This window comes from Rhodamnia argentea, chromosome 7, assembly GCF_020921035.1.
Source record: "Rhodamnia argentea isolate NSW1041297 chromosome 7, ASM2092103v1, whole genome shotgun sequence".
Classification (NCBI taxonomy): domain Eukaryota; kingdom Viridiplantae; phylum Streptophyta; class Magnoliopsida; order Myrtales; family Myrtaceae; genus Rhodamnia; species Rhodamnia argentea.
In genome coordinates, this window is record NC_063156.1 from 10,361,916 (window position 1) to 10,388,396 (window position 26,481).

The 26,481-nt window shown below is 39.3% G+C and overlaps 4 protein-coding genes across 6 annotated transcripts; 3 read left to right on the forward strand and 1 right to left on the reverse strand.

Moving 5' to 3' along the window:
* The first annotated feature begins 503 nt into the window (after nt 1–503).
* LOC115737656 (two-component response regulator ORR3-like) lies at nt 504–2,725 on the forward strand. The gene is made up of 5 exons (XM_030669884.2): nt 504–936; nt 1,119–1,225; nt 1,357–1,434; nt 1,847–1,917; nt 2,023–2,725. The coding sequence occupies exons 1-5, from the start codon at nt 831–833 to the stop codon at nt 2,339–2,341; spliced, it is 681 nt and encodes a 226-aa protein (XP_030525744.1). The 5' UTR covers nt 504–830; the 3' UTR covers nt 2,342–2,725.
* A 3,101-nt stretch (nt 2,726–5,826) lies between these two features.
* Nucleotides 5,827–10,236, forward strand: LOC115737654 (tubulin-folding cofactor B-like). The gene is made up of 9 exons (XM_030669878.2): nt 5,827–6,051; nt 6,240–6,391; nt 6,749–6,867; nt 7,312–7,373; nt 7,594–7,635; nt 8,308–8,441; nt 9,148–9,217; nt 9,655–9,759; nt 9,901–10,236. The coding sequence occupies exons 1-8, from the start codon at nt 5,947–5,949 to the stop codon at nt 9,700–9,702; spliced, it is 732 nt and encodes a 243-aa protein (XP_030525738.1). The 5' UTR covers nt 5,827–5,946; the 3' UTR covers nt 9,703–9,759; nt 9,901–10,236.
* LOC115737653 (pyruvate kinase 1, cytosolic-like) lies at nt 10,151–15,070 on the reverse strand. 3 transcript variants are annotated; one of them, XM_030669877.2, is made up of 16 exons: nt 14,869–15,068; nt 14,480–14,576; nt 14,285–14,382; nt 13,828–13,983; nt 13,549–13,626; nt 13,317–13,448; nt 12,580–12,660; nt 12,328–12,396; nt 12,036–12,125; nt 11,625–11,769; nt 11,440–11,528; nt 11,213–11,308; nt 11,044–11,111; nt 10,836–10,935; nt 10,689–10,745; nt 10,151–10,525 (listed from the first exon to the last, which is right to left on the reverse strand). In XM_030669877.2, exons 1-16 carry the CDS (start codon nt 14,914–14,916, stop codon nt 10,367–10,369), a joined length of 1,563 nt encoding a protein of 520 aa, XP_030525737.1. In that variant the 5' UTR covers nt 14,917–15,068; the 3' UTR covers nt 10,151–10,366. The 3 variants fall into 3 exon arrangements, with proteins under 3 accessions (XP_030525737.1, XP_030525736.1, XP_048138183.1); XM_030669876.2 differs by having other exon boundaries at nt 14,848–15,068; XM_048282226.1 differs by lacking the exons at nt 10,151–10,525; nt 10,689–10,745; nt 11,044–11,111 and having other exon boundaries at nt 11,112–11,308; nt 14,848–15,070.
* A 2,418-nt stretch (nt 15,071–17,488) lies between these two features.
* LOC115737655 (DNA-directed RNA polymerase V subunit 5A) lies at nt 17,489–22,066 on the forward strand. The gene is made up of 4 exons (XM_030669881.2): nt 17,489–17,869; nt 18,643–18,819; nt 20,407–20,520; nt 21,567–22,066. Exons 1-4 carry the CDS (start codon nt 17,597–17,599, stop codon nt 21,690–21,692), a joined length of 690 nt encoding a protein of 229 aa, XP_030525741.1. The 5' UTR covers nt 17,489–17,596; the 3' UTR covers nt 21,693–22,066.
* Nucleotides 22,067–26,481: the final 4,415 nt, after the last annotated feature.

The following is a 26,481-nucleotide window of genomic DNA, read 5'->3' on the forward strand; positions in this document are numbered from 1 at the left end:
CCTCCAAAGATAATTCTAAGCTCCCACATGATCCCAAATTTTCTTCCAACCCCATTTGACAGAAAAGGAAAAGAATTTGGAAAAAGAAAAAGTGGCACCAACTTGCTGACATCACCCGTATCTCTTCGGAGGATTTCATGTGGGGCCCTCTCCCACCTCCCCCCCCATAATCTTCCTTTGGCCCCCCCTTGCTTTCCTCCAAATCTAATGAAGGAAAACAACTTCCAAACTCCCCAATTTTTTTTTTTGACCCCACCCCAAAAAAAAAAAAAAAAAAACTCCCCAATTTCACATTCTCCAAACTTCAATTTTCTCTCAAATTTTTTGTTAAAATTTACCCTTCCTTCCTTGTTCTTTAGTGGCCAAAATCTTATGTCTCATAAAATATGTAAATCATGGTCCACCCCTCCACCTCACCTTTCTTTAAAAAACAAAACAGCCCCTTGAAATTCACTCCCTCAAATGACCCATGTATCTCTCTCTCTCTCTCTCTTTTGTTGTTTTGTTTGATTTTGCATTGCTTGTCCTGTAATTGAAAATCAAGTTGGAAGATTTGGGATGAAAATCTGGTCAGATCTTGCTTTGTGGGGGGTGGTGTGGATTTTGGTGGGTCTTGCTTTTTTTTTTTTTTTTTCCCAATACAAAGCCTCTTCTCTCCTCCCTTGCTCCTTCCATAATAAGTACACAACAAAGAAACAAACCACCAAACAACCACCAAAGGAAAAATAAACTCTCCTTCACCTCCTCCTCCTCCTCCTCCTCCTCCTCCTTCTCCTCCTCCTCCTCCTTCTGAATCTCATCTTGTTTCAGATCTTCTTGCATTGGTCCCAATGGGCATGGCCGCAGCAGAGTCACGGTTTCATGTTTTAGCTGTTGATGACAACGTCATAGACAGGAAGCTGATCGAGAGGCTCCTCAAGACCTCCTCATATCAAGGTGATTTGATTTTTTCTTTTTAAGTTTTATTTGATTTGTTCTTTCCAAACCCAGATCCATTTTCCGCCTGGAAAAATGGGGGAATTCAGTGATGGCGATTGCTCCTTCTTGAAGTTTCCTCCTGTTACTTCCTGGATATTTCGGTTCTTTGCTCTCAAATGCTTGTTCTCTCTCAATGGCAGTTACTACAGTTGATTCTGGCAGCAAAGCTCTAGAATTTCTGGGCTTGCATGAGGATGATGAAAGCAACTCTGATTCACCATCCATTTTGAGGAACAATCATCATCAGGCATGTGTTTTTTTCTTTTGGAGATCCTGGGTTGCTCCTTAGCATGGTCCTGCTCTCAACTTTTTCTTTTGTGGGTTGTGATTCTGACCCCGTTCTTGTTTGTGTGTTTTTTTAAAAAAAAAATTTTGCAGGAATTGGAAGTGAATCTCATCATAACAGACTACTGTATGCCTGGAATGACAGGCTATGACTTGCTAAAGAAAATCAAGGTACAATCTTTTTTTTCCCTCCACCCATCTGAATCACTTTCTTTTCCTGGAAAGTTTTTGGTCTGCCAACAATTGGTAGGACTTTCAAAAAATGATTTTTCATGCGGATTCCACGTTCCAAAATAGATATTGGTTGAGAAAAGGTGTGTACTTTCAGCTGCCCCTTGCTTGGGAATATCAATGATTAATCTCTTGGAGCGAATTATTTGTGAAACCCATTGCCGGACCTGTGATCCCACTGATGCATATAAGTTTCGAGATCTGCACTTTCCTTTCTTTGGTTAACTTCACCTGCACTTTTTGTGGCTGATTCCTATTTACACTCAGTGCCCCTGAGGACAATCTTGTAATACTTTGATTTCAAGTTTGGAAAAAAGGAAAAAATATTTACAGGAGTTTCTTGACTGTGCAGGAATCATCATCTTTAAAAAACATCCCAGTGGTCATCATGTCATCTGAAAATGATCCTTTAAGGATCGGCAGGTAAAAAACAGAGAACCCGTTTTCTCAATGTTCTCAAGAAAGCATAGGGAATCTAGGAGGCTAACTAATCTTCTTCATTTGGTATGATTGCTGTTTTAATTCCAGATGCTTAAAAGAAGGAGCAGAAGAATTTTTCTTGAAGCCAGTGAGGCCATCAGATCTGAAAAGGCTTAGACCCCACATGATGAAAGCCGTATCTAAGGATCAGGAACAAGAGAAACATGAAGACGAAGAAGATGATGAAGAAGGGATTAAGTCACAAAAGCATCAACAACAGCAACAACAGCAGCAAGAACAGGTTGAACACTATCAACAACAATCATCACCAAGACCATCAGGCAATAGCAAGAGAAAGGCCATGGAAGAGAGCCTTTCCCCCGACAGAACAAGGCCCAGATACAGCGACATTGCCGCTGTGGTCTGATCAAGCCGCCCCCGGAAATTCTTTCTCTGTTTTTTTTTTTCGAGGAAAATAGTATACACAAAGGAAGGGCTTTGGATGCTGGATCACGTATACACGGTTGGACAAAAGATGGAGAGACAGCTGCTTCGTGTACACACATTCGACATGGAGATGGGTTGCTGCCAATTTTGCTTCTGACGATATGGAGGATGATCATCAGCACTCATCAGAAAAAGAGGAAAACAAAAGACAGAGAGCGAGAGAGAACAAAAGAGATGAGATACTGTACTCGAGAGAAATTTGACAGATAGCTTGTAGAAAAGATCAGAATCACGAATCATGAACCAATATGTTGTAAATCAAACGGTTTTGAAATCTCTAAGTCTTTGGTTTGATCTGCTCTATCAGTTAAAACTAGGCTTGGTCCATCTATTGCTTGATAGAGCAGTTCGAAAGAAAGGTTAAAGACAATTTTTTTTTTCTGCTGCTGACATTGGTGGCAATATAATTTTGCACATTCATTAGCATTTTCCGATAATCTTTTTTCCCAAACCGACTCTGATAAAAAAAAGAGATTAATTCCTTTTTTAGCTAACCCAACATGTTCATGTGAATTTACAGGGAGTTTCTTTAAAAAAATGTTTCGATTTGCTCATTGAGAAGTACATCTTTTGTAGTTGATTCGAGGCCTCTTCAGGTTTTGACAGTATGGGACCACAGTGTTCCTTTCTTAGGCCAGAGATGGCGTATAGCGATAGCCGCCTCAATGGTCCTTAACCCATACTTCCATCTTTTGACCACGTGTGAAATGAGCCCAATGTGGACCATAGCTTCCATTCATGTACACTAATCATAGTCGGGCCCTCGATGGTTCGGCCGATCGATCAATAGCGATAACCAACAGTGTTGTGTAGATGAATGCGTGACTTGATATTTCTAACTATTCCCGCACTTTTGTTCACGTATATATTAGATTTCGGTCTAAGAGTGAAGCATGGAAACATCTGATTGGAGAGGCAAACAAGAGGTCCGTAGAGATGTGAGTTCGTGACCCGCTGCTCTAATAATGTGAAAAAAAATTATGTGATACATCCGGACGTCTTAAAAATTTAAGTTTTTAGAGAAAGGCATGGACCAACCTTTAAAATTTTAACACATGCGGCCCTAAAATAGCATGAAAGACCGAGAAACTCGTAATCTCATCGTGAAAATGTTAGGGACGATTGGTTTTGAGATGAGGTCCATTCTCTAGATGGAACTAGAAACATACCTAATGAGGGCAAGGTCCTCGAACTAGGAACATACTTTTATCTTTTGAGAGTGTGAAATGAGCCCAAAATGGACCATAGCTTCCATTCATGTGCACTAATCATGGTCTGGTCCTTGATGGTTCGACCGATGGACCAATACCGATAACCTAAGAATTTAAGCTCTTATAAGAATGCGTGACTTGATGTCTAATAATTCCTGCATTCTTCTTTATGTATACATTAGATTTTGGTCTACAAATGGAGTGTGGAAACATCTGATTGGAAACGCAAATAAAAGGTATGTAAATATTTGAGTTTAGGACTTTCTGCTCTAATAATATGGGAAAAAAAAATGTGTTTTTAGAGAAAGAAATAGATGAACATTTAAAATTTTAAGCCAATGAGGCCTTGGATGAGTTGGTCGAGCTTCCTAGGCCTTAGACAGTTAAAGCGATGAGGTTCCAGGTTTAACTTCCAACGACCATGTCTTGAGGACTTACCCGGTGGCATTGACATACCCTCACAACTCCGAGGAATAGTCCATTACACATGGAAAACCTCGATTGTAAAAAAAAAACACCATTAAAATTTTAACATGTGCAGCCCTAAAATCTCAAAAAAGACCTAGATACTTATAATCTTGCCATGGAGAGATGTTAGAGGTGATCGGTTCTAAGATAAAATCCATTTCTAATCAAAAACCGAACCGGCCGAGGCCGGTTTTAACTTTTAAGCGGCGCTCCCCGCCAAGCTACTAGGTTCCCATGCAAAGAGTTTGGGCCTATTTTGACATCAAGGCCTGCCACAATACCTTCCATTTTTTTTTTCCATAATAGAAGTTGAATGAACTAATGCTCTGTTTGTATGATGGAAAACAATTTCGTGAAAAAGTTTTTCCAATTTTTCAATATTTAATTCACCGAAAATAAAGTAGTTAAGAAAAATATTTTTCACCAATAGAAAAAAATACATTACAAAATGGAGAAAATCTAGAAAGGAATAAATTATTTTCCCTTTTCTTTCCATTCCTTTTAATTAATGGTAATAACATTTTTCAATAATCTTTTTATATTTTATACTTTCTTTTTTCATCTTTCTTCTAGTTGCTGGCCACAGGCGAAGGACAAGCTCATCGACTTTGGGCTAGTTCACTACAGTAATTTTCGACCAAACGACGCCGTAGAAAATTAAATGTAATTTTTCCTTATCAAACGATAGAAAATATTTTTGGTTCGTTTTCAGGTCTTATTCATACATCCAAAAATATTAGAAAATGACTTTTTGAAAGATATTTTCTAAAAAGTCACATTTTCTGCTAAAAAAACAGAACCTAAGAGGAAACTCGAGCACATAACTATTGTTGAAAATCAACGATTTGAAAAACTTTATCCAAAAATGATCTTTTATATCAATTATAAAAATAAATAAACGAAAAATGCATTTATCATCGGTGTAAATATTTAAATATAACTTTTTATTGCTAATGAAATATTTACTGAGGGTTGATTTTTCCTAATCGATAACACATTCTTTTCTAAAAAATGTTTTTCAAAAAATGTTATTTTTTCTACGAACGGGAAATGGTTGTGGCAAAGCCATCCCAATGAAGTTTTCGTGGATCGATTTCCCCGCGAAAGGTAGAGAAGTAGGAAAAGTGAAACCAAATGTCTAAAATTTGGAGAAAAATGAAGGACTCTGAATCAAAAAGTCTTTTTTTTTATTAATACCATAAAAAAATCCAAATTAATATGCCTATGATAAATTTATCAAAAATTATTTTTTTAATTACGAAAAATTCTAAACCGATACGATTATGACAAATTTATCCCAAACTTTGACCACTAAAAACCCTAAATTGATATATATGTGATAGATTTACCATAAACTAACTTTTTTTATCACGAAAAATTCAAAACTGATATACTTGTGACAAATTTACCTTCCGTTAAATTGTGTTAATATCACAAAAAATTTCAAACCGATCAATTGATATGTATTATATAACTTAGCACTTTAACGGTTATATTTAACGAAAATTAACAATAAATTTGTCACAGATGTATCAGTTTGGGGTGAAATTATACTTTGAAATTTTTTGTGTTTAAAAAATAATTTGGAATAAATTTATTACAGGTATATTAGTTGGGTTTTTTGTGCAATTAATTTTTTTTCCACTGTGCAGAGGCGTGTTCGCCCATTGAACGGGCCTGTTCCCCATCAAAACTCGAGCGAGCGAGCGAGCGAGCGAGAGACTCTCTGGGTTCAGCACTGTCATTTGGCGAACTCGCTTCTCCATTCGTTGAGAGAGTCCAGATCGAGCATTTTCGATCTTTCTTGATCTGGGTGATTCAGCAGGAGCAGAGCAACGCACAGGGGATGGCGACCCGCCTACAGCAGCGTCCGGGGGACGAGTCCGTGCTTCTCCGACTCTCTCACTCCAACCTCAAGACCTTCTCTTCCGAAATCCGGCTCTCGCTTCAGGTAACTGGGCCATCGGGTCCTCGTTTTTTTTGGTTGGTGATGGCAGGGATTTTAGCTTCAGGGTTTGATTCGCAGTTTCGATGTTGGTGCTTTCTTTCTATGGAGGGAAGCTGACGAGTGTTGAATCTGATGAAGCTGCATTTTTTTTTTTTCTCTTCTTGTTCCTTTATTTTCCTGTTAATGGGCAGACGCCGGTGGAGTCTGTGAAAGAGAAGCTCTGGAGGAAATGCGGGACGTCTATGGATTCTATGTGCCTCGAGCTCTATGATGACACTGGCTCCAAAGTTTCCAACTTGGATGATAACTCCAGGCCGCTTGGTTTCTATTCTCCACTTGATGGGTCAGTTCCCATTTCTGTGATTTGATGTATGCTGGTTGTGCATTTCGGAATGCTTGAGGTTTTCTGGAGTCCCTGTTTGATTGTGGCATGTGGCATGCTAAATCGCCAGCTTTCGTAGCAGTAGGGTAATACTTTTCTGCCCCTCTGTTTACATGGTTAACCAGATCATGTTTTAGGGAAGGAATAAAGCCGCGTTGGTTACTTGTGATTTGTGATTTAGTGAATGTTCTCTTTGTCTCCTAGTTTATCAACTACAAACCAGCAATTTTTCGCTTGAAATTCTTCTTACGTTGGACCCCTGTCTTGTTTGTTTATTATTACTGTATAATAGCTTGGTGTTCTTTTTTTCTTAAAAAGGTATCGGTTGCATATTATAGATCTTGATCCATCATCTGTCACCTCTGGTGGCTGGCTAGAAGATACTTCACTGGTGGAAAAATATCAAATTTCAGATGAAGCTTATGACAAACGCGATGGTGAGTTCTTAGCATGATGTTTTCCCATCCGTTTGTTGAAGTATATTTATCATAAAGCTCATCTAATCATTTTGCATTCACTTTACTCGTATCATACTTTTAATCATGGAGGCTGAAAAAAATATTTAATCAGCTTCTCATATACAAAAGTTATCAAGAACAAGTTGGTGCAAATGCATAACAATCTGTGCTACTACTACTAAATAAAAATGGATATTCTATCGGCCTATACCGTCCTGCCTGGGAAAATGGATGATAGTATTAAGAGCGCAAATGAAGAAGAAGTTGATGATGGCTGATGTTGAAGGATTAATCACAACGGTGCTTGTTTGGGGGACGTATGTACCCTACAGTTCATTGCTTATTGTGCGCATTTGTGTTTTCTGATTTTACTGCTTCATCTTGTCATTGAATGGTTTTGAAGATGCATTTTTTCTTTTCCAGGAACTTTCAAAAAATTTAAGGAAAAAATCGCAACCCAAAATGCATCAGCTTTTGAACCGAAGGTAACCTTTCGAGTTTGACTTAGCTTAAAGGTATCACCTCCTAAGTCGTGTTTCTGAAGAAAATTGATTTTTCCCCTCATCAAATGTACTTTTTATGCCAGTCATGGAAGTTTTTTTTTACTGTTTCCGCATCATGCTTGTCCAATCAATGATCCCTTGTCCTTATTCAACAATATTTCTTGATCAAGCATTTGAAGTTTTCTACTACCGTTATCTACAGATAACAGACAACTACATGGGAGATCTCTGCATGAGTGTCAAGGTCAGTTAGTTTGGTTACTTCTCCTTTGGTGATCAACTGTCTCTTATATGATGCCATTCATATATCTCAGAAAAATATGGTTACAAGTAGGGGAAGCTTTCTTAGTAGAAAGTAGGTGTGGAGTGAATAGAAAATAAAATCAAAGAGCAGTGATCACACTGAGTGCTCTGACAGCAGTATATTAAAAAACCATAATAGCGTCTTATTTTACATCACTAAGAGATCAATGAATCTGGGCTCCTTTTTAAAGCGTTCCTTCATCATACGAAATATTGCATGCAATAGTTATCATCTGCTTTGGTTAGGATAATTCCATATCCAAGAGAAACTAAAACTAGAGAACTTTTTGGCAGTCTTAACTGTTAGTCAATAGTTGCTGCCCATGTTTCTTTTTGTTAGTGTGGTTGATGCAAATTACTTCAATAGGATTGATTGCTGTAAAGGTCATTTCCAGTATAAGATCTGTATTTTGGCCTGTTATTTGGAAGTGAAGTGGAACATATACATTTGTGCTGAAGTTTTCTTATTACAGGCGCAGAGGGCATTTCTTGACTTGTTCCATATCTCTTCTTTGTCTTGTTTCTTGCTGTCTTTCTGTCATATTTTGGACTGTTTGTGCTTTTTGTTAACAGGATGCACATAATTTGTGGTTTGTCTTCTTTGATTGTTAAGGTAGGAGATAGATGTGAAGTTGAGCCAGGGGCTAAAAGAGGAGTAGTAAAATTTGTGGGTAAAGCAGAATCTCTTGCCCCTGGTTTCTGGATTGGAGTTCAATATGATGAACCATTGGGAAAGCATGATGGCATGTATGTACCTCGTAACAATTTTTTGCTTTTGGCATTTACTTGAGTTGTTATGTATACTTGTCACTGTTAATGACCCACTGTCAGTCTGATTAAAACTCTAGCGTTCATTGGTGGAGAAAAGGAGTTATTATAGTAATGACATTGCTAACAAAGTCAATACTGTGCTTGTATTGATAGATAGATGAAAGGATCGATGAACGCTATTAAGCAGCATATCATATCTTGAAGCTTGTTCTGTTATGCCAAAATCTTTGTCCCAAATTGGAAAACATATGATATACTTCTCTTCTTGCTCTCTGTTTTCCACCAAACAAAGCCTTCCTAAAGAGCAAGGCCTGGCTCAATTCACAGGCCGCACCTATGCCCTGCTTGCTTTATTCTGAAAAATGGTTGAATTTCGCAATAAGCTGAAAGCACCTGTTAAAAACAGGAGGAAAAATAAAGGCTCAAGGGTATAATTTTACCCTTGAGGTGTGCCAACTCTATTTTCTTAGATCTCCGAAACTCTGGGTTCTCAGGTCGCAATGATTGATAGACTGAAAGGCATATAAATGCTGTTCCTGCAAAGATTCTCAAGAATAACATGCTATTTTCTGCTCTTCCCTTGCGTGCTTGCTGCCATCTGCTTGTGCTAGCATGAGTAAGTTCTTTTCCTCATGGATGTCCCTGCGCATTTAGATATTTACCGGACATTTTGATGTTGCAGGGTAAAAGGGGCACGCTACTTCGAGTGTCCTCCACTTCACGGTGCAATGGTCAGACCAGACAAAGTCAAGGTCAGGAGACAACTGTAGTTTGATGATGCTATTATATATAATACTTAAAACGTGCTACTACTGCTACTGCTAGATGTGTGAATTATGAGCCAATTGCCGAGCTGTAAAAATTGCCAAAAGTGGGGCATCATTTTCTAAGGATGTGCCCCCATCTCTCTCGAAACATACTTTTTACTTTGAAATTTATTGTTCGTGTGCTGGCCAAAAAAAAAAAAAAAAGAAAGAAAATTCATGTTCACGCGAAGAGACATGTATAAAATGTGAGATGCAATTACTTTCATGTGTTGAATTTTTCTTCATTTAGGGATTAATAGAAATGCTTGCAAATATTCCAAATGAAATTCTCCTTGTTAACTAGAGTTGGGTTCTGTGGCCTTTGCTTGTCGAACTGCCACTGTCCTTAACTTGAATTTTCTCATCGTTATGTGGTGTTCCAGGTTGGGGACTACCCTGAACGAGATATTTTCGAGGAAGACGAGATATGAGCAAGCAAATGCAGTGGTTATTTCTGTTTCTACATAGCACTTTGCAGTTTGCATATTGTAAGATTTCTTTCATTTTTGCCGGTGCTGATTCCCAATTTATATTCTTTGCAGACGTGCTCTTATGTACACAAACATTCTGTTTGTCTGCAATTAGTATTTCGAATCCATTACTTAAGCAATTGTGCTCACATTTTGCAGCAAGTGTGGAGTGTCTGCAACAAGGGGTGAATAGCATACGCTGACCGGCGCTGGACACCGTGGAAAGAAGAGGGTAGGTTGTGATTTATTACTGTCAAAGGCGTTCAATTCGAAAATAGTAGCTATTATTAGGCTTTATAATTTGCTGTTTGAAAGATGCCAGATTTGAAGCTTGAAATAGCTTCAAGATGCTTGTGTATCTCCTCCATATGTTTGAATTCCCTTGATCTCTCCTATTCGGGGTCCTTCGTTCACGATAAAAGTTTTACTCGGCAAATATTCCACAGCATCCATCCAATTCATTGCCCAGTAAATGAACAGAAACTGGGGATAATTCAATAGAGGGGAATAAGAGTGAAACGACGATGAGATCGCGAGGGAGATGCAGATAATGAGGACTTATAGAATCGAAGTGAGACCCCGGGTGGGCAGCAGTGAAACGTCTGGGCTGTGATCTCGACATGTCTCATACCAAGAGCTGGCCTTGAACCTCAACGATCTTCACCACTGCCGAGTCTCCAATTTTCTGGAAGACGACAATGCGGTCGTTAGATTTGAGCAATCCGACCGATCTACCATGTTCAATAGCTAGTCTCAGTCCAGGTTCTTCACCGCCTGAAGTCGCCTGCATCGATGTGCAATCAAGAAAACAATTGACTGCTGCAAGTGTTCCAAATTATGTGCCAAGTGCACCAAGAGATAGACCAATACAAACTATTCAAGTGAAAAGAAAGATGTTCTTTGCACACATTGAAACATATAGAGGAAGAAGAAAGAAAAGCTCTTACAGCATCTGGGCTACCCAAAATTGGGTAAACACCTCTCACTCCAAGCAACTGCCTAACCTGTTTCATCGAAAGCTCATCGGATAAGAGATGTTTCGAAAACCGAACACAGGATCAAACCAGCTTAGGCTGGGAGAACTTATCCATTACCTGCGCAGCGCCAGAGAGAGTCCATTTCAGTGAATTCGCCCGGAGACGAGGGATCACGATCGCAACTACAGGCACAGATGGCCTGTATTTTGCAATTAGCCTACAAATAATGTCACGCCACATTTAATCGTCACATCATCTTTTATATACTGGAAGTCTTGATCCAAGTGAGATATGAAAACTGAAACATAAGCATTTGTTTAAACACCTTGCCGCTCTGCCGGAAGATGTGAAAACAACAATTAGTGCAGCCTTGACCTTAACAGCTGAACGTACCTTCAGACATACCAAACAAGATAATTAGAGCGGCTTTTATGGGTCCAAGTCGACCTGTAAAAATCATCTTTAGACAGCTGGTACATGAAGAAGTTTAGTACCGCTGATGAGGCGACGGATTCTGCATAGGACATGGGTTCTTCAACACATCTGATGATTCTCTTGAAATGGAGGGAATGGTTGTACACATTCTCAGCCTGCAATATCACCTAAGCCCCGTCAAGTAACATTCGTCGGCGTGAGAAAACATAGACCTAGAGGTATAATACCATCCCAGCGACTGCTACTGTTTCGAATGAAACATTCCTCCTATCACTTAGCCACTTACTTCAGCACAAATCTTGCCCACAATTGTTATGGACTCCACTGGATAGAGACCCCGAAGGGTCTCTGCACCTAGCATTATCCCGTCGGCACCTGTTTAATTACACAAAAAAGAAAATTACTGAAGTTTGCAGAGGAGTCATGCATGTGAAAAAATGTTGTACCGTCAGAGTTCACTGTGACACAAACCATCAAGAACAGCATTAGCAACATCAGTTGCTTCTGCCCGAGTTGGACGCAGGTTTCCAGTCATGCTATCAACCACTCGAGTAATTACGACCGGTTTGCCCATGAGGTTGCATTTACTCACGGCATATTTCTGAAACAAGAAGACCTAGGAAACGAGGAGCTGACATTGATCAGCTAGGATAATCGTACTATAGAAGTGAAGAGCATTTCATACATCTGATATACAGTATTGGGAAGTAAATCTCTTATGAAGTCAGATTAATGACTATACTAATAACTCCATCATGGACCCTTTGATATTAATTTTAGCGTCATAAAGAGAATTCATTGACTCATGTATCAATTTCTAGATAAGCAAGAGAAGAGTGTATTTGGTACTGATTAGAAGTATCTACAAATGACTGCCCTGACCTTTTCTGGGGGTAAGTCAATTCCTAAGTTTCCCCGACCAAAGATTATGCCATCTGCTTCCCGCAGTATCTCGTCGAAATGTTTCAAGCCCTGGCATGATTGTAGACAAGTGACACAGGTCAGAGGAAAGGGCTGAATCGAAATGAAGCCATGGTTAACACAAGAACTATTCTTCAAACTCCGCACTAAAAGGAAATGTGAATGCTAAACCTGAATTATAGATACCACAAGGATCATGATTACGGGAAAAACAGAGATTGTAATCATTTATCCTGTCAAAATGTCAGCTCACCTCCACGGTTTCAACTTTCGCGTATATTTGAGTCTCGCTGAGATTCTGCTTCTTAAGGAACTCCCTAAGCTGTAGAAAAGAACTCATTTAAGGCCAGTGCCTAACATAAACAATTCTACAATATGCTGTCTGCTTGTAAATCCTTCCTGTATATGGTTTCTTACTTCGATAAAAACCAAATTTTACCTAGGAGTGACTCCAATATGATACCCGACGAGAAAAAGATAAAGCAAAGGTTGTGATCTAACAGACCTCCTTTACATCTTCCCCGTGACAGGCGTATGAAAGAGAGATAAAATCAACATTGTTGCGTGAGCCCCACTTTGATATAACCTGTCAAGCATGGAAAATAGCAGCAGCGAGATCACTTCAAATGATTTTGGCAGAATTGCAATAGAAAGATATATGGCAACAAACAGTGAAGTCCATAAGTGATCCTGAGGTTATCAAAGTCTCACTCATCTACTGTGGTGTGTGTGTTTTATACTATCTTAAGCCTTGAAGGAAAAGGAACTGGACACTCATAAATCCAGCAAAAACTGAACTGAGACAGAGTGATTTCTATGGTTGATGTAGTCCAACCAGAAGACATAACTAAACAAATCACGGCAAAGAAACTATGATTATGGCGGCAAAATTTGCTGCTGTTTCAGTATAAAAATATCTGCAAATGGACAATGCAATACAGCTTCCATAGGAGCAACTAGGAATTTGCGTTCCCCTTACAAACTGCTAGTTATTTTCTATAAATAAATGAGGCAAAAATTAAGCAGCATTGATTAAATGGTAGACCACCTTGTTCCCGTCAATTCTGTTTCTTATGTAAACAGTATAAACAAGCTTTCTAGTCGTTGAGAAAGAAAATCTCTCAGGAGGCAATCTATACTTGAACAATGGCTAATATTTGGCTGACTAGTACATCGTCCTATACACGAGAAAACTGAAAGTCCAGATCGCAAAGTTGGAAGTTGTAAAGATGTGAGCAGTACCTGCTTGTCATGTTCAGTTAATGTGGGCAAGTTGATCGGGACATTGGATACGTAGACAGTGAACATAGAGCCTGCGAGAGTGGCACTGTTTCTCACAAGGCAAATGACATCTTGACCTTTTGTCTCCATGACCTGCAAAGTTCGTCAACAGAACTAGCATACAAGATTAAGCTACGCAATCACTCTGTAATTTGGAGGGACGGCGAAGAAACTTTCAAAGTTACTAAGCTACCTCGAGCCAGACAGATGCAGTCTCATGCCCTGTGAAGAGATGCTGTCCAAGATAAACCGTGTCACCCTTCCGAACCATCTGCATTGAAGAGGCATATAGAAGATTTATCTAGGCTAGGCATATCCAGGAGAATTACTCTTAGCATTTGCAGTACTACACAGAGTCTAATCCTGTTTAGTGTTTGTCCTCTTGCAGTCTATTTCATGATTACATCCTATTAAAGAGAAAATGACAATCTTCATGTTTAACATATTAATATAGTGCAGAAGAAAAACATACCTTTGCTAACTCTGCATAGTCAACTGGTAAGACTTCAGCAGATAGTTCTTTAGAAAGGTCTGAAGTTACGGTTACATGACTATCAGCCTTAAAATCAATTGGATTCCCAGTTTTGTTGCATACTTGCATCTCTGGACCCGTCGTGTCCAGCATAATCTGACAATAAATCAATACTTGCAATTTTTCAGACAAGGTACCTTCAAACACCTAAGATGTTTAATAAAATACGACAGACTATGCCTTTTATCTTTTGAAACAGGAAACAAACACTAGAGATAACTTATAAGCTTTAAAAAGGGTTGTTGAAACTTGAAAGCGGAGATGCACTTGTGGCGTCATAATGCCCGGTGTGAGAGGACTGCAGTGAACACTTTGAAGGTTAACTACCGTGAAGTGATGGAGTCCCTATTCAGCAGATTACTGTGAGGAAACACAAATGCCAGAACAGGTTACTCACTGCACAAAGCTTCTTAGTGTTTTTCATAGCCATCCTCAAATTCTCAAGAGTTTCCTGATGGTAGTCTCCATCAAGCCAAGAAAAATCGAAACGCGCAACTAACCAAACGAAAATTCGAAATTAGTATCTGTGGACACATTGGGGACTATCTTTAGGTAAATCAAAATCTCTCAATGAGCAGCGGTTAGAACGTACCTGACATTCCCGCCTTGAGGCATGCCTCGATTACTTCCATGGATCGCGAATTAGGTCCGAGAGTGCCGACTATCTTGGTGAGTGATTGTATATAGCTCTGCAAGGATAGAAATCAACAAAGTGAATATTACCCCAAGCATATGTTTGGACGAGATAACTAATAATATAGCAATTTATGGTTTGCATGATATATATGTAAATTCCCTCAACAAATCTATTTCTCAATACACCGAAGCACATGATCGAGGAAGAACAAAGCTGACTGTAAGCACACAATTCACAGAATTTAAGTAACAAAAAGCACATTTGCTATGGATGGAACTTGGAAAGGAGAGAGAGAGAGAGAGAGAGAGACAAAGAAGATGTACAGGTTTAGAAGGAGTTAGAACTGATGAGAGCTTGGTATTCTCTTCAACTATCATTTGGCCTCCCTGCATTTTTTCCTGTTTGGGAGACTCTTTGCCTGTGGAAGTCTTGAACGTCAGAGAGAGAGAGAGAGAGAGAGAGAGAGAGAGATGTTAATGTGGAGTTAGTCTGTGACTTCACCCAGAAATGGAAAATGTGAGTTCGTGACAAGATTTTGGCGGGTTAGAGAGAGAGAGAGAGAGAGAGAGAGAGAGAGAGAGGAAGGTAGCAACTTGGCGCCTACTGGGTAGGTAGGAATTATATATGAGTTTTACCAAATATTCAATGCTCTACCATTCCTTTAATCCTTTCCATTGCCACTGCATAAAGGATTTTGTAAATAATGCCTAACCAGTATCCTGTACACTCTTCAACATGTATTAAATCACTAAATACTAATGAGAAATTTCTCCATCTCCACTAACTTTCTTGTCCTGTATCTCCTTTTTCTTCCCCTCATCAAATCCTCTGTATTCACTTTCTTTATCTACCAAAAAGTTGGCAGATCCTTTCTGGGATTATAAACAAATCTAAGATAACATCACAAAGTCCTTAAAGTTGCAATCTTTTTCCCAGAAATCAAATTTTTAGAACATAAATCTGAAGCATGAAATTGTCGTTAAGGAGAATTCTTGCATCGCCAAGGTAGTTGACCCAACTGTAAAAAGGCCACGTGAGGACCCCTTTTCCAATTTCTCAAGCCAACAACCTCCCATCACCAACTGACCCCACGAAAGTCCAAGCTTTCCTAATTGATGGGAGATGGAACCTTTATCTGATATCTCCCACCTGCTCACTCACTCACTCACTCACTCCATCCAAAAACGACGTCTCTTTGCCCTGCTTGTGCCCCCACATTACCATTGATTGCAATGTGACAAATTGCGGTTGGTGGCTTCGTTCGCTCATGTCATGCTGAATCCCACTGAAAGACTCTGGAAATTCGCCATTTTTACAGCACCAACTAAAAGAATCTGACAGGAGCACTTGTCCGGAGCTGCAGGGAAGACCCTTTTTTCGGGTCACTTCCAACAAGTTTCGAGTTACCAGTGAATGAGAGAAGGGTGGACAGGACGAGAGGAGAGACTACTGCTGAACAGGAGAAGAACAGAACAACAGTGACGATGTGAAGACTGACTTTGAGTCTCTGTCGTGTAAATCCGAGCGGTCACGAGATGAGCAAAAACAGAGAGTGGCCAAAGACCCTAAAGCCAAAGCCATTTCTATCTGCTGTGAGTGGCGAAATGAAAGGGGAGAAAACTGCCAAAAAACAGAGGCTTCCTCATGAAAAAGTCATTTGCTTTTCATATCCAAATTCTTTTAATTGAATGTCAAAACCTTGAATTTTTAGAATGCATAGAAGCGTTACGAAATTTTTCAAGCACATGTATTTATGATCAAGCGAAAGTCAGAACTTACAAATCTCGTTCGAAATTCTAAAAGTGATGAACAATCCTGTCAAAATTCGTATATATTACGAAAGTTTCAGGAGTTAAGAAAAAATTAAAACGGGTTCATTGGTATAGTGTAACAAACTCCTTTTGTTCCGGTGAAAGTAGTAAAAAATACTCTTGCGTCTTCGACTCATCATTAACCCCGAAACAAACTCCAGCTCTTCTAATATGGGCATGTTTGGATAGATTTTTACATTTTTGCTCTTTTTACTTTCTACTTTATTTAAATCTTATCACGATGCACCTTGCCTTTTTTTTAGCCTGAAACACTCTGGAGTTTCACCAAATACAAATATTGACTCGTAAATTTGCAATAATTTTCTTAAAATACTCTGAAATTTGAAGAACATTTTGAATTTTGATGGGAAAAAAACACTTTTTTTTTAAAAAGAAAGTGCTCAGCTCATCAACCTCTTTTTCTTTTTCTTTTTTCTTCCAATCATAGTTGCTCAAGTTTCACCCTCTAGCTGCTTAGCTAACAACTGAAGTTTTGCTTTAGTGAAATCCATTTGGGCGGACCGCACAAGTCTAGAGGATGACAGGCGATCTCTTTAGCTTCTTCTTCTTCTTCTTCTTCTTCTTCTTCTTCTTCCATGTTGTGAACTTGCTAGTTGCAGACAATCGGCGTGCATGTTGCCTTTTCTGTAGGCAAGAATGAAGCAATGATGCGTTGATATAAGTCCTCAATAGTAGGGCTGTCAACTGTTCGGGCCAAAAAAAAAAAAGCTGCTCGGGTCATGCCAGACCCGAACGTCAAGAAAGCGTGTTCATTGTGATCCGACCTGAGTACAACCTTAATCGAAAACATGAGTTTAATTAGTCAATTTATTAGTGAACAAGAAAAAATATTTAAGAAAGCGTGTTCATTGTGACCCCAGCTGAGTACAACCCTAATCGAAGACCTGATTACAACCTTAATCGAAAACACGGTTCGGGTCCGTCGCGTGACGGGAGCAGTTCTCGTATTTGCTTTTAGAATCAAACTCAAGCCAGATTCCAGGGAAATCCAACTGGGGCCAATTCTTTCGGCCGGGTCAATGTACGGGCCCCGGCCTGGTTAATATTGTGAACCGGCCCATCTAGGTCCGGTTCGGCCCGCCAATCAGAGTGTCGCTTCACCGTCCACCGTTCTTCTTAGTCGAGTCGGCCACACTCTCCAAGTCACTCTCCCGCACGCGGCGAGCCACGCACAGCGTACCTCGGTGCCAAAAGGGTTTCCCCTTCTGCTTCGGAGGGAGAGGGCATAGCCGCAAGCGCAATGGAGGTCGACGGCCCGGAAGTGGCGGCGGCGGCGAACGGACAGACGCGGCCGCGGTGCATGAGCAGCTACGTCGACGAGGGCAGCACGGAGAGCCACCGCTACTACCTGGCCCGCAGGACCCTCCTCGAGATGCTCCGGGACAGGGGCTACGCAATTGCCTCCTCCGAGATCGATCTTTCTCTCGCGGAGTTCCGGGCCTCCCATGGCCAGAGCCCCGACATTGACCGCCTCCGCATTTCCAACTCTCTCCGCTCCGACCCTTCTAAGCGAGTAAGCCTTCGATTCCAACTTCTTTTTGATAGGTTCTAACGTGATGGTCTCCCGATATGGGTGTACTCTTAGGCGTCGGGTGCTTTAATGGAGCGAGGTGAAATGTTGCTTTTCAAATGTGAGAGTGGCGTCTGAGACGGTTCGATCGATCGTGCGTTTTGATTGTCAAATTTGATACTTCTCTGTGCAGTGATGAAATTCTTTGCTTGCGTGCCTTCTCAAGTCAGCAAAAAATGGAGATGCTCTGCTTTTTTGGGTTTTGAATCCTTTTCGCATGTTGTGTGATTAATTGATTCCCACTAAGAGCTACCTTTGCTCATAGAGCCTCCTTCTTGTTGGTTTTATTAACATTTACCGCCATCTCTCTTGTTTCTTTACACTGTGTTATAAGCATTTCGCATACTATTTTGTGGCGGGGTCATCTTGTAGTTTTGGTGGAGTCACTCAGCTGTTCCAGAACTTCAAGTTGATCAGCATTGTGCTTTAAAGTTCCCCACCATAGCGTAGTGTTTCGAGTTGTGTCAAAAGCCTTGTCTCTTGAGCATTTCTGCTTCAGTCTTGGGAAACCATCAGAAAATTGACAGCTCTCTCTGGAAGAAGAAATGCGTCATGTAGTTAATTTTTTCCTTTAACAAGAAAACTGAATCATATCTTGTGGCATGTGGTAGCTTCTTTCGCTCTTTCAGTTGGCATTTTCGATTACTTCTACTTTTCATATACTCATTTATTAGAAAATTGTTGTTTCGGTGAATTGAAAAGTGCTCTGACTGCAGGTGTTGGCGTATTTTTGCAATCCTGGTCCTGTAAAAGTCAATAGTATCCGTTATATTAGTGGGCAAATTGCTAACAAAGAAGGTTTGAGCGGGTTGATATTGGTCTTGCAAGGTGAAATGACCAATCAAGCTCTTAAATCACTGGATCTTTTCTCGTTTAAAGTTGAAGTATTCCAGGTATCACGCTGTTCTATTCACTTCTTTTGCCCCCTCGTTTCCGTGCGTTAGACTGTAGATCATATGTTGGCTGCAGCTTGCAGTTTATGTTGATTGGAACCAAGATTTTTTATTCTTTTTCCGAAGTTGATTAAATGTAAGCTTCAGTTCTTTTTAGAGGTAAAGGTGCTACACAGATCACTAAATCTTGTTGGTGCTTGAGGTGGTTGTTGCAAAAAGAAGGCTCATACGTTGAAGTAAAGTTGCGAGATCCAAATGTAGCCCTAATGTTCCTGAAGCCTCTTTATGTTACTTGTTGGAGTAAGATGTGAAGGCGTTGAGTAAATAAAGCATAGAATGTGCCAAGACACCTTATAAGAACTTCTTCCCTTAGATAATGTATGCAGTTGTGTGTTCTAACAAGTAAGTCAGTATTTTTATTAATTGTGATGTTTAGGGATATTCATATTGAAAGGGGAGGAATATGATTTTGAAAAGAGAAAGATGGAGGGAGGAAGGAATGCAGGTGCCTGTTGGAATGGTGCAGGAAACTTAATATTTGATTATAAAATTCAATAAGCAATGTGGATTTTCCTCACCTTGTACCTGAAGCTTTGGCACCTCGCCTAGTCTTAGGCAAGGTGACTTCACCTAGCCATCGCTTACTCGAGCAGCTCACGGCGTCTGGAAGAACTTTAGCAAAGATTTAATTGTGTCTTAGTCTATTACGTGCTTATCCCTACCAGATAAAGGTAAGTATAAGTATGGAAAGATATTTTGGAATCAAAAGGAGAAATAAGGAAGAAAAAGTGACAAACAATGGCTTGTGCTGTCAGAATTAGATTCAACTTTTTTAGCCTCTTTTACATTAGTGACTCCCTTCGCTCAGCAACTTTTAGCGCCTCCCTTCGCTTGTGCAAGTGTCTAGCGCCTTAATTATTGGGGGACTGTCTGCATCTTGAGGGCTCTTGACGTTTTTAAAAACACTGATTGAGATGGCTTCAATTGAGAGGGGATGGGATGGCTGAGAAGCCATGGATGAGAACGGTTACAGCCTATATGGTGAATGAGAACCAATGTGGCCGGCCTGTGATAGGAAGAGAAGGTTATTTTTGCTTTTGCTGCTGGTTGAGTTTGATAAAAACTTACATAGTATTCTGGTATGTGAGTGAAGATATTAGATGGTTAGATTGGTGTGCAAAGCGAAGGAGTAGAAGACTCTAAAGAATAGACATACTCGTCTTCTTTTCTACTCGAATTACTTTTGGGCTGCTAATGCTTTCATGCTTTTGGAGCCTGGCTTTTTCCTCCCCTTTTCATGGAGTCACTTATGTTGCCTGTGTTTGCTTGCTCTTACGCTCACTTGGAGCATTTTCCTATCAATTCCTGATGTTGGCACGACTTCAAGTTTTATTTCATGAATCTATTCTCCTTTAGGTCCAATATTATGTGGATTTATGCTCCTTATAAATCTGCTTTATGATCAAAAGGTTTTGTCATCTGGTGCTGTCTATTATTTAATGTGAGACTCAGGTTTCATCTTTATGTGTATCTTAACTAGTTTGTCGCCTGATGCTCCTATCATCCATTATTTTCTGTTCATGTCAGATAACCGACTTGCTTGTGAATATAACTAAGCATGTCCTCAAGCCTAAACATCGTGTTCTAACGGATCAAGAAAAGCAAAGTCTTTTAAAGAAGTACAGTATACAGGAGAAGCAGGTTAGTGGACTGTCATCTCTTCCAACATACATATAACATATCTTGTCTCATGCTGACATTTTAGCTGTAATATTCAGTTCCATTGCATAAAGCTTCTTTCTGGAAAAGAACACTAGTTGTAGTTCTTGACACTCCAGTTGACCATAGTTTAGACTTTAAGGTACTTAGAGAACTAAATATATGGCTGTGAATGTGGTCATGTGCGAATTTAGGTAAGTCCATCAAGTTGTACAGGGAGGAAACTGTCTGTTTAACTCTGTTTTAATGGTGGTTTTCTTGTTGCTTTAGTTTTCATAAATTGGAGACTGGGAAATAGAGAAATTAAAGGATGTACAATATGTACATCTAGGTGCAGAGAAAATGCATTGATATGTCAGTTTGGATGGAATTTCATCCAATTTTTTTTTAATCTGTTTGAGCTCTTGTGGTTTAGAATTTTATAGCTGCAAAGCATTAGAGTAGCCGCTAGTTTGTGAATGATTTTCCATTTACTTAATGCATGAAGGTGCATTATAACCGATGCATAATTTGATTAACTCTGTTATATGGCCTTATAGGTTATTTTGTTGTGCTTCAAAGATCTAGTAGATCATAATATTGGTGTCATTGATGAAACAGCTTCGGATTTTTTTTTTTGTAGCTGTCATTTTGAGTATTCTAAGTACCCTAATGAGTTTCCAGTTTAGGTCATTACTTGCTGGTCATTGGTCACACACCACATATCTAATAATGGAAAATGACATGATCCAAGTAATAACTGTCTGTCGGCTTTCTAGAAGTTGCCCAACACACAGTATTGTCCTATGAATTGTGTGCTTTATTTAGATTACATAGTTTCTGCATCCACTACTTGCATTCATAGTTACGTGATCCAAGCTTGAACCGTGGAATGTAGCACCACTAGTAAAATGAATTTCCTTATCTGGAATCACCAGCATGTGCTTTTTGAATTCTTGTGGTGGTATAGGAAAAAAGCTTGTGTACTCTCTTTGGTTTGGTGATTGGAGATCGTGCTGATTGTGTGTGGTTATTTTGTTTCTCACCAGCTTCCAAGGATGCTGAAGAACGATGCAATCGCAAGGTATTACGGACTTGAGAAGGGTCAGGTTGTAAAAGTTACCTACAGTGGTGACGTAACTGGCACGCATGTTACGTACCGCTGTATCTGGTGATTCTATGTTCTCCAGAGATTGGTTTCTTTGGTATCGATAAGTAATAGGAGTTTCCTAGCATGGTCACTAGTGGGCAGAGTCAGTCAGCTTTCTGCAGTCATGGTCCCGTCCTGTTTTGAATGATGGTTCGCTCATGGTACCATCCATTGTGGATAATTTTGCATGGTCGAGCTGGTTCTACAGGCCTCTGGCTAGGAGTTGAATTTCAGTTTTACGCGGTAGGTTCCCCTGTAAGTAGCGGCGGCAATTTAAGAATCGCCTGTTTGATCCTGTCTGGTTGTTCTGAAGTTATGTGGCGAATTGACGGAAAGCATGTCCGAGGAAGTTTTACCGATGGTTCTGTTGTGATCTTATGTCTCACCACATTGCTGGCTGACTGCGGTATTACTGTTGGCCAAATACACCATAGCATTCTTCTTTCTTCCTCTAGTCATTATCTATCTATTACCAATCAAGTCAAATCTATTGATTTTCGCTTCTTAGAACAAACAAAGCCAAATCCATAAATTGATAAATCAAATTTTTTTTTCTTTTCTAAGAATGTCTTGATTTAGTTCAATCTAGCAACTTTGATGTCTCTTCGAACCCCACTGCCCTACAAATGCCGACTTCTTTCTACATTGGTAGAAATCATTAGATAGACCAAATGCAATAGCCCCTTAGTCCATTTAAATTGAAATGAAATGCAAAATATGATGTTAAAGAATACTCTATGCGAATCCTTTTTCCTAATCAATGAAAGTCATTTCTTTGTGTATATATCCATGTGTGTATGTCCCGTAGGTTCCCAATTACCTACTAGAAAAAAAAACAGATGCAAGTTCTTCTCGTCAAGCAGTACGTTAGGGTGCATTTGCAACAACTTTTGCCTTGATAATTTTTCAGTAAAAAGTTCCAAAATAGCCGTAAATCTATTGCATTTGTTTCAATCTAGTTCTAAACTTTTTAATTTGTCCGATTTAGTCCTAGACGATTTTGCTAATTTAGTTCTTCTAGCCAAATTTTGTCGGAAATTGTCAATGTGGACACTGTCTATGCCCCGTAGAACGGCAAATGCTGTCGTGAAATTTTTATAATTTTTTTCTTAAATTTTATAAATTTTTTATAATCTTTTATTTTTCTTTCTTCTCCTTTTGTTTTTCCTACAAAGACCGGCAAGGGTCAGCGGGCAAAGGTTGCGGCCCTCGCCTATTGGCCGTTTGGGCAAGGGTCTTAGAAGAAAAATAACTAAAAAAAAAAAATAAAAGAAAAAAATAAAAAAGAGAAGAAAACATGAAAACAATAATAAAAAGTTCAAATTTTTTTAAAAAAATTAATCACGTCGGCGTCGATCATGGCATGTAGAATGGGTGACTTCACGATTTCCTATCAAAATTGATCGGAATTACTAAATTGTCAAATCATCAAAAGGTCTTTCGGTTAAATTAGCCAATTGAAAAATTTAAGATAGAAGTAAAATAAGTGTAATAGATTTAAGACTTTTTTTTTATATAATTTTTCCAACTTCTTATGTATGTCAAATTTTGTGGCTAACGTAGACCAATTTTTTTTTTTTTTTTGTTATGTTGATGATTTTTCATATTTAAAGAAATGTGGGGTGTCGTTTTGAATTTGGAGTGAGAAAATAGAACTATTTGCTTACGTGAAAGGAAAAAACAAAAAATATAAGAAGTTGGAATCCCGTGGGCGCCGGCAGGCGACTTAACGGCTTAACCGGTGGCACGTGTGTGGTGGCTAGCGCATGTTGCTCCCGGGGTTTACCCCGTACTGCCAGCCGTGCGGGGGTTCCCTGGGTCACCTATATATATATATATATATATAAAGAATCGCCTGTGCATCAATTTATTCTTGCGCACCAAGCACTCTGTTGAAGAGCACCTTGTAATTTCGAAAGCACACAAATAAAGACAACTGGTAATTTTCCCTCTTAAACAGACGTTTGTATCGTCGCAGTTTCTTTGATAGTTTCTTGCGCACCAAGCACTGTGTTCAAAGTCATTGCCACAGTGGGGGAATCGCCTAATGACTGGAGAGAATTCGTTAGAACAACGAGTTCGGATTTACTCGAATTCGTCGATGCCGCGATCGCGCTAGCCGCGCTGGATCGCCCCGAGAGATTTTCGGGAACAAAGGGACCGGATTGCGGAGCAGCTGCTCACAATCAAAACGACCCAGATTCCGCGCCCAAGGTGCGATGCTGATCTGCCCATGTCGCGCGACGGTGGAGATTGTTGTGTAAGAGCGGGTAAAGAAAGGAAAAGGAGCAGGGACAACGGTAGGGGTGATGTCGGGTGCGATGGGGTGGACAAGAACCCGGAAAGCTGTCGCGATTTTGGAGGCGCCGAGGCTTTCGGTGATGAGATTGATGAAGAGTCTCAAGTTATTGGTGAAGTTCTAAGGATCAAGCAAGTTTTGGACGCCCGTCGCCTACTTCTCGCAGAAAACTAAGATTGGGATAGCTGTCAACAATCTCCAGAGGAAAAGGTGGATCGAGGCAAATTGCTCGGCTTGCACACGACATCACTATGTATAGAGTAACGTATTTCAGTTCTGTCAGTCTCATTCATTTCACAGCTTCTAAAAAGATAGGACACTTTCACATAATGTGGTGTTTGTGTTGGAACATCAAGCAATCGAACAAAGTTTTTGTTAGTAACTACTTAGGCCAACTAACAAGCACCTCAAACTTGATTAGATCCATCCAACTTTATAGAACACTTGGATCTTCGGAAAAAATTGTAGAAGTACTTCAACCTGTAATTGCCAGCTTCTTCTATAATCCAAGCAATGACATCCGACAAGCATAGATTTTCATAAATATTTCCAGTGCAATTACTTGTAAATTGGATTGTTTTTCTTAATGCAGGGGATGGAAGGCTTTGGTCAAAGAGATTCGCCACAACACGAAGGATGTTGCTGGTAATTATAAAAAAATTAAAAAAAAATTAAACTATTCGGTTGCCGACCGACCGACATCCATATTAGTGCCAGAAGGCCAAAATTCATCGGATGGACTGAAATGACATAATTACAAAAGGTTTAGGACTGAGTCGTCCAAAAAAAAAAAGTTTATGACTGAATTGGCACAATTGCAATATGTTTAGAACTTTTTTGGTAATTTCCCCTATTTATTACTCATCTTTCTTCTCTTTTTCACTTCATTGTTTGTCCATTTAAGATGTAACTCTTTTATACAAAGAAAACTGTCCAAAACATCATAAATCTGTTATACGGCAGTCAATTCAGTTATAAATTTTTAATTGTATCAATTTAGTCATAAACCTTTTGCCAATCTTATAATCTTAAAACTTTTAAGGATTTGTCAATTTGATCATGAACCTTTTAACGATTTGTCAATATAGCTTTTTCGGCAATATTAGCCGAAAATTGCTAATATGACAATTTTGTCGTGGTGCCCATCCTAGGTGGCATGGATAGCGCTAACGTGAAATTTTTTTTAACAAAAATTTTAAGTTTTTTTGAACTTTTTTTTAAATTTTTTGAAACCTTTTCTTTTCTTTCTTTTCTTTTTCCTTCTTCTATTGGCTGGTCAACCTCACCCGTGGCCTCGCCGGCCTCGAGCTAGGCTAGTCCTCACCATATCCGGCAAGGTCAACTTCACTAGTGGCCTCGCCGGTCTTGGGCCGACCAAGCCTAGTGACGGCGAGATCGAGCCTCGCCGGTGGTCGGTCGTCGACCATTGCCAAGGCCCGGTGATCGGCTAGAGCAAGAAGGAAAGAAAAAAAGGAAAGAAAGGAAAAGAGAAAAAAAATCAATTTATAAAATATAATTCGAACTTTTATTAAAAAAATATAAAATGTTATTCTCATCTGCGTGCTCGTCTTGAGCCATGTTAATTAGAACGGTTGACGTTGATTAATCATCCTATCGCCTATTTCTAACTAAAATTGACTGGAAGAACTTAATTGTTAAATCGTTAAAAGATATAAAACTAAATTGACAAATTTTCAAAAGATTAGGACTAAATTGATACGGTTGAAAGGTTTAGGTTAAACCGACAAGTTATCAAAAGGTTTAAGATTAAATTGGCACAATTGAAAGGTTCGGGACCGACCGGCCACTTGTACAATAGGTTTGAGACTTGTTGGACAATTTTCTCTCTTTATTTACGTTGAAAAATCATCTTTATCTTTACTTCAACAATATATTATTATTAATTTATTTCTTAAAACCGCGGTTAACGTCAACTATATAGTGATTCTAGTATTTATATTGATGGAAAAGGGCCATGAGATTTGATTTAGTGGTTTAAGAGGGGCTTGTGTCCAGGGATAAGGAAAAAAATACTTTGGGGGGGCCAACAAATGCATATGGAATATTCATATGAAGGGAATTTCTCTATGTCGTGTCAATAAAAATTATATTAAAAAGTATGGTTAGGAAATATTTAGGACCAAACAAATCATATCATGAAGTAGCGCTATTCCTTTTGGCTAATTAGATTAAAAATCCGTATAGATCCAGTTCGATTTCTATATAAAAAAAAATGACAAATTTCTCGAGATCTAACCCGTGGTTGAAAGTTGCTAATATATCGTGGGACTGTGGTAGCATGACCGTGAGAACAACAGTATCTTGTGAGTTACAAAGTATAAAAAGAATGAACCCACAATAATTTTAAATTTTTTTTTTTTTGTGATCCAAAAGAACCTGTTAGCCTAATTATATAATCAATTCCATATCTCGTAACCTAACCATCAAGTTTAGGTTAATCGTATACCATTGGATAACCGTCATCCGTCTCCGAAGGGAAGAAGGATCGATTGCT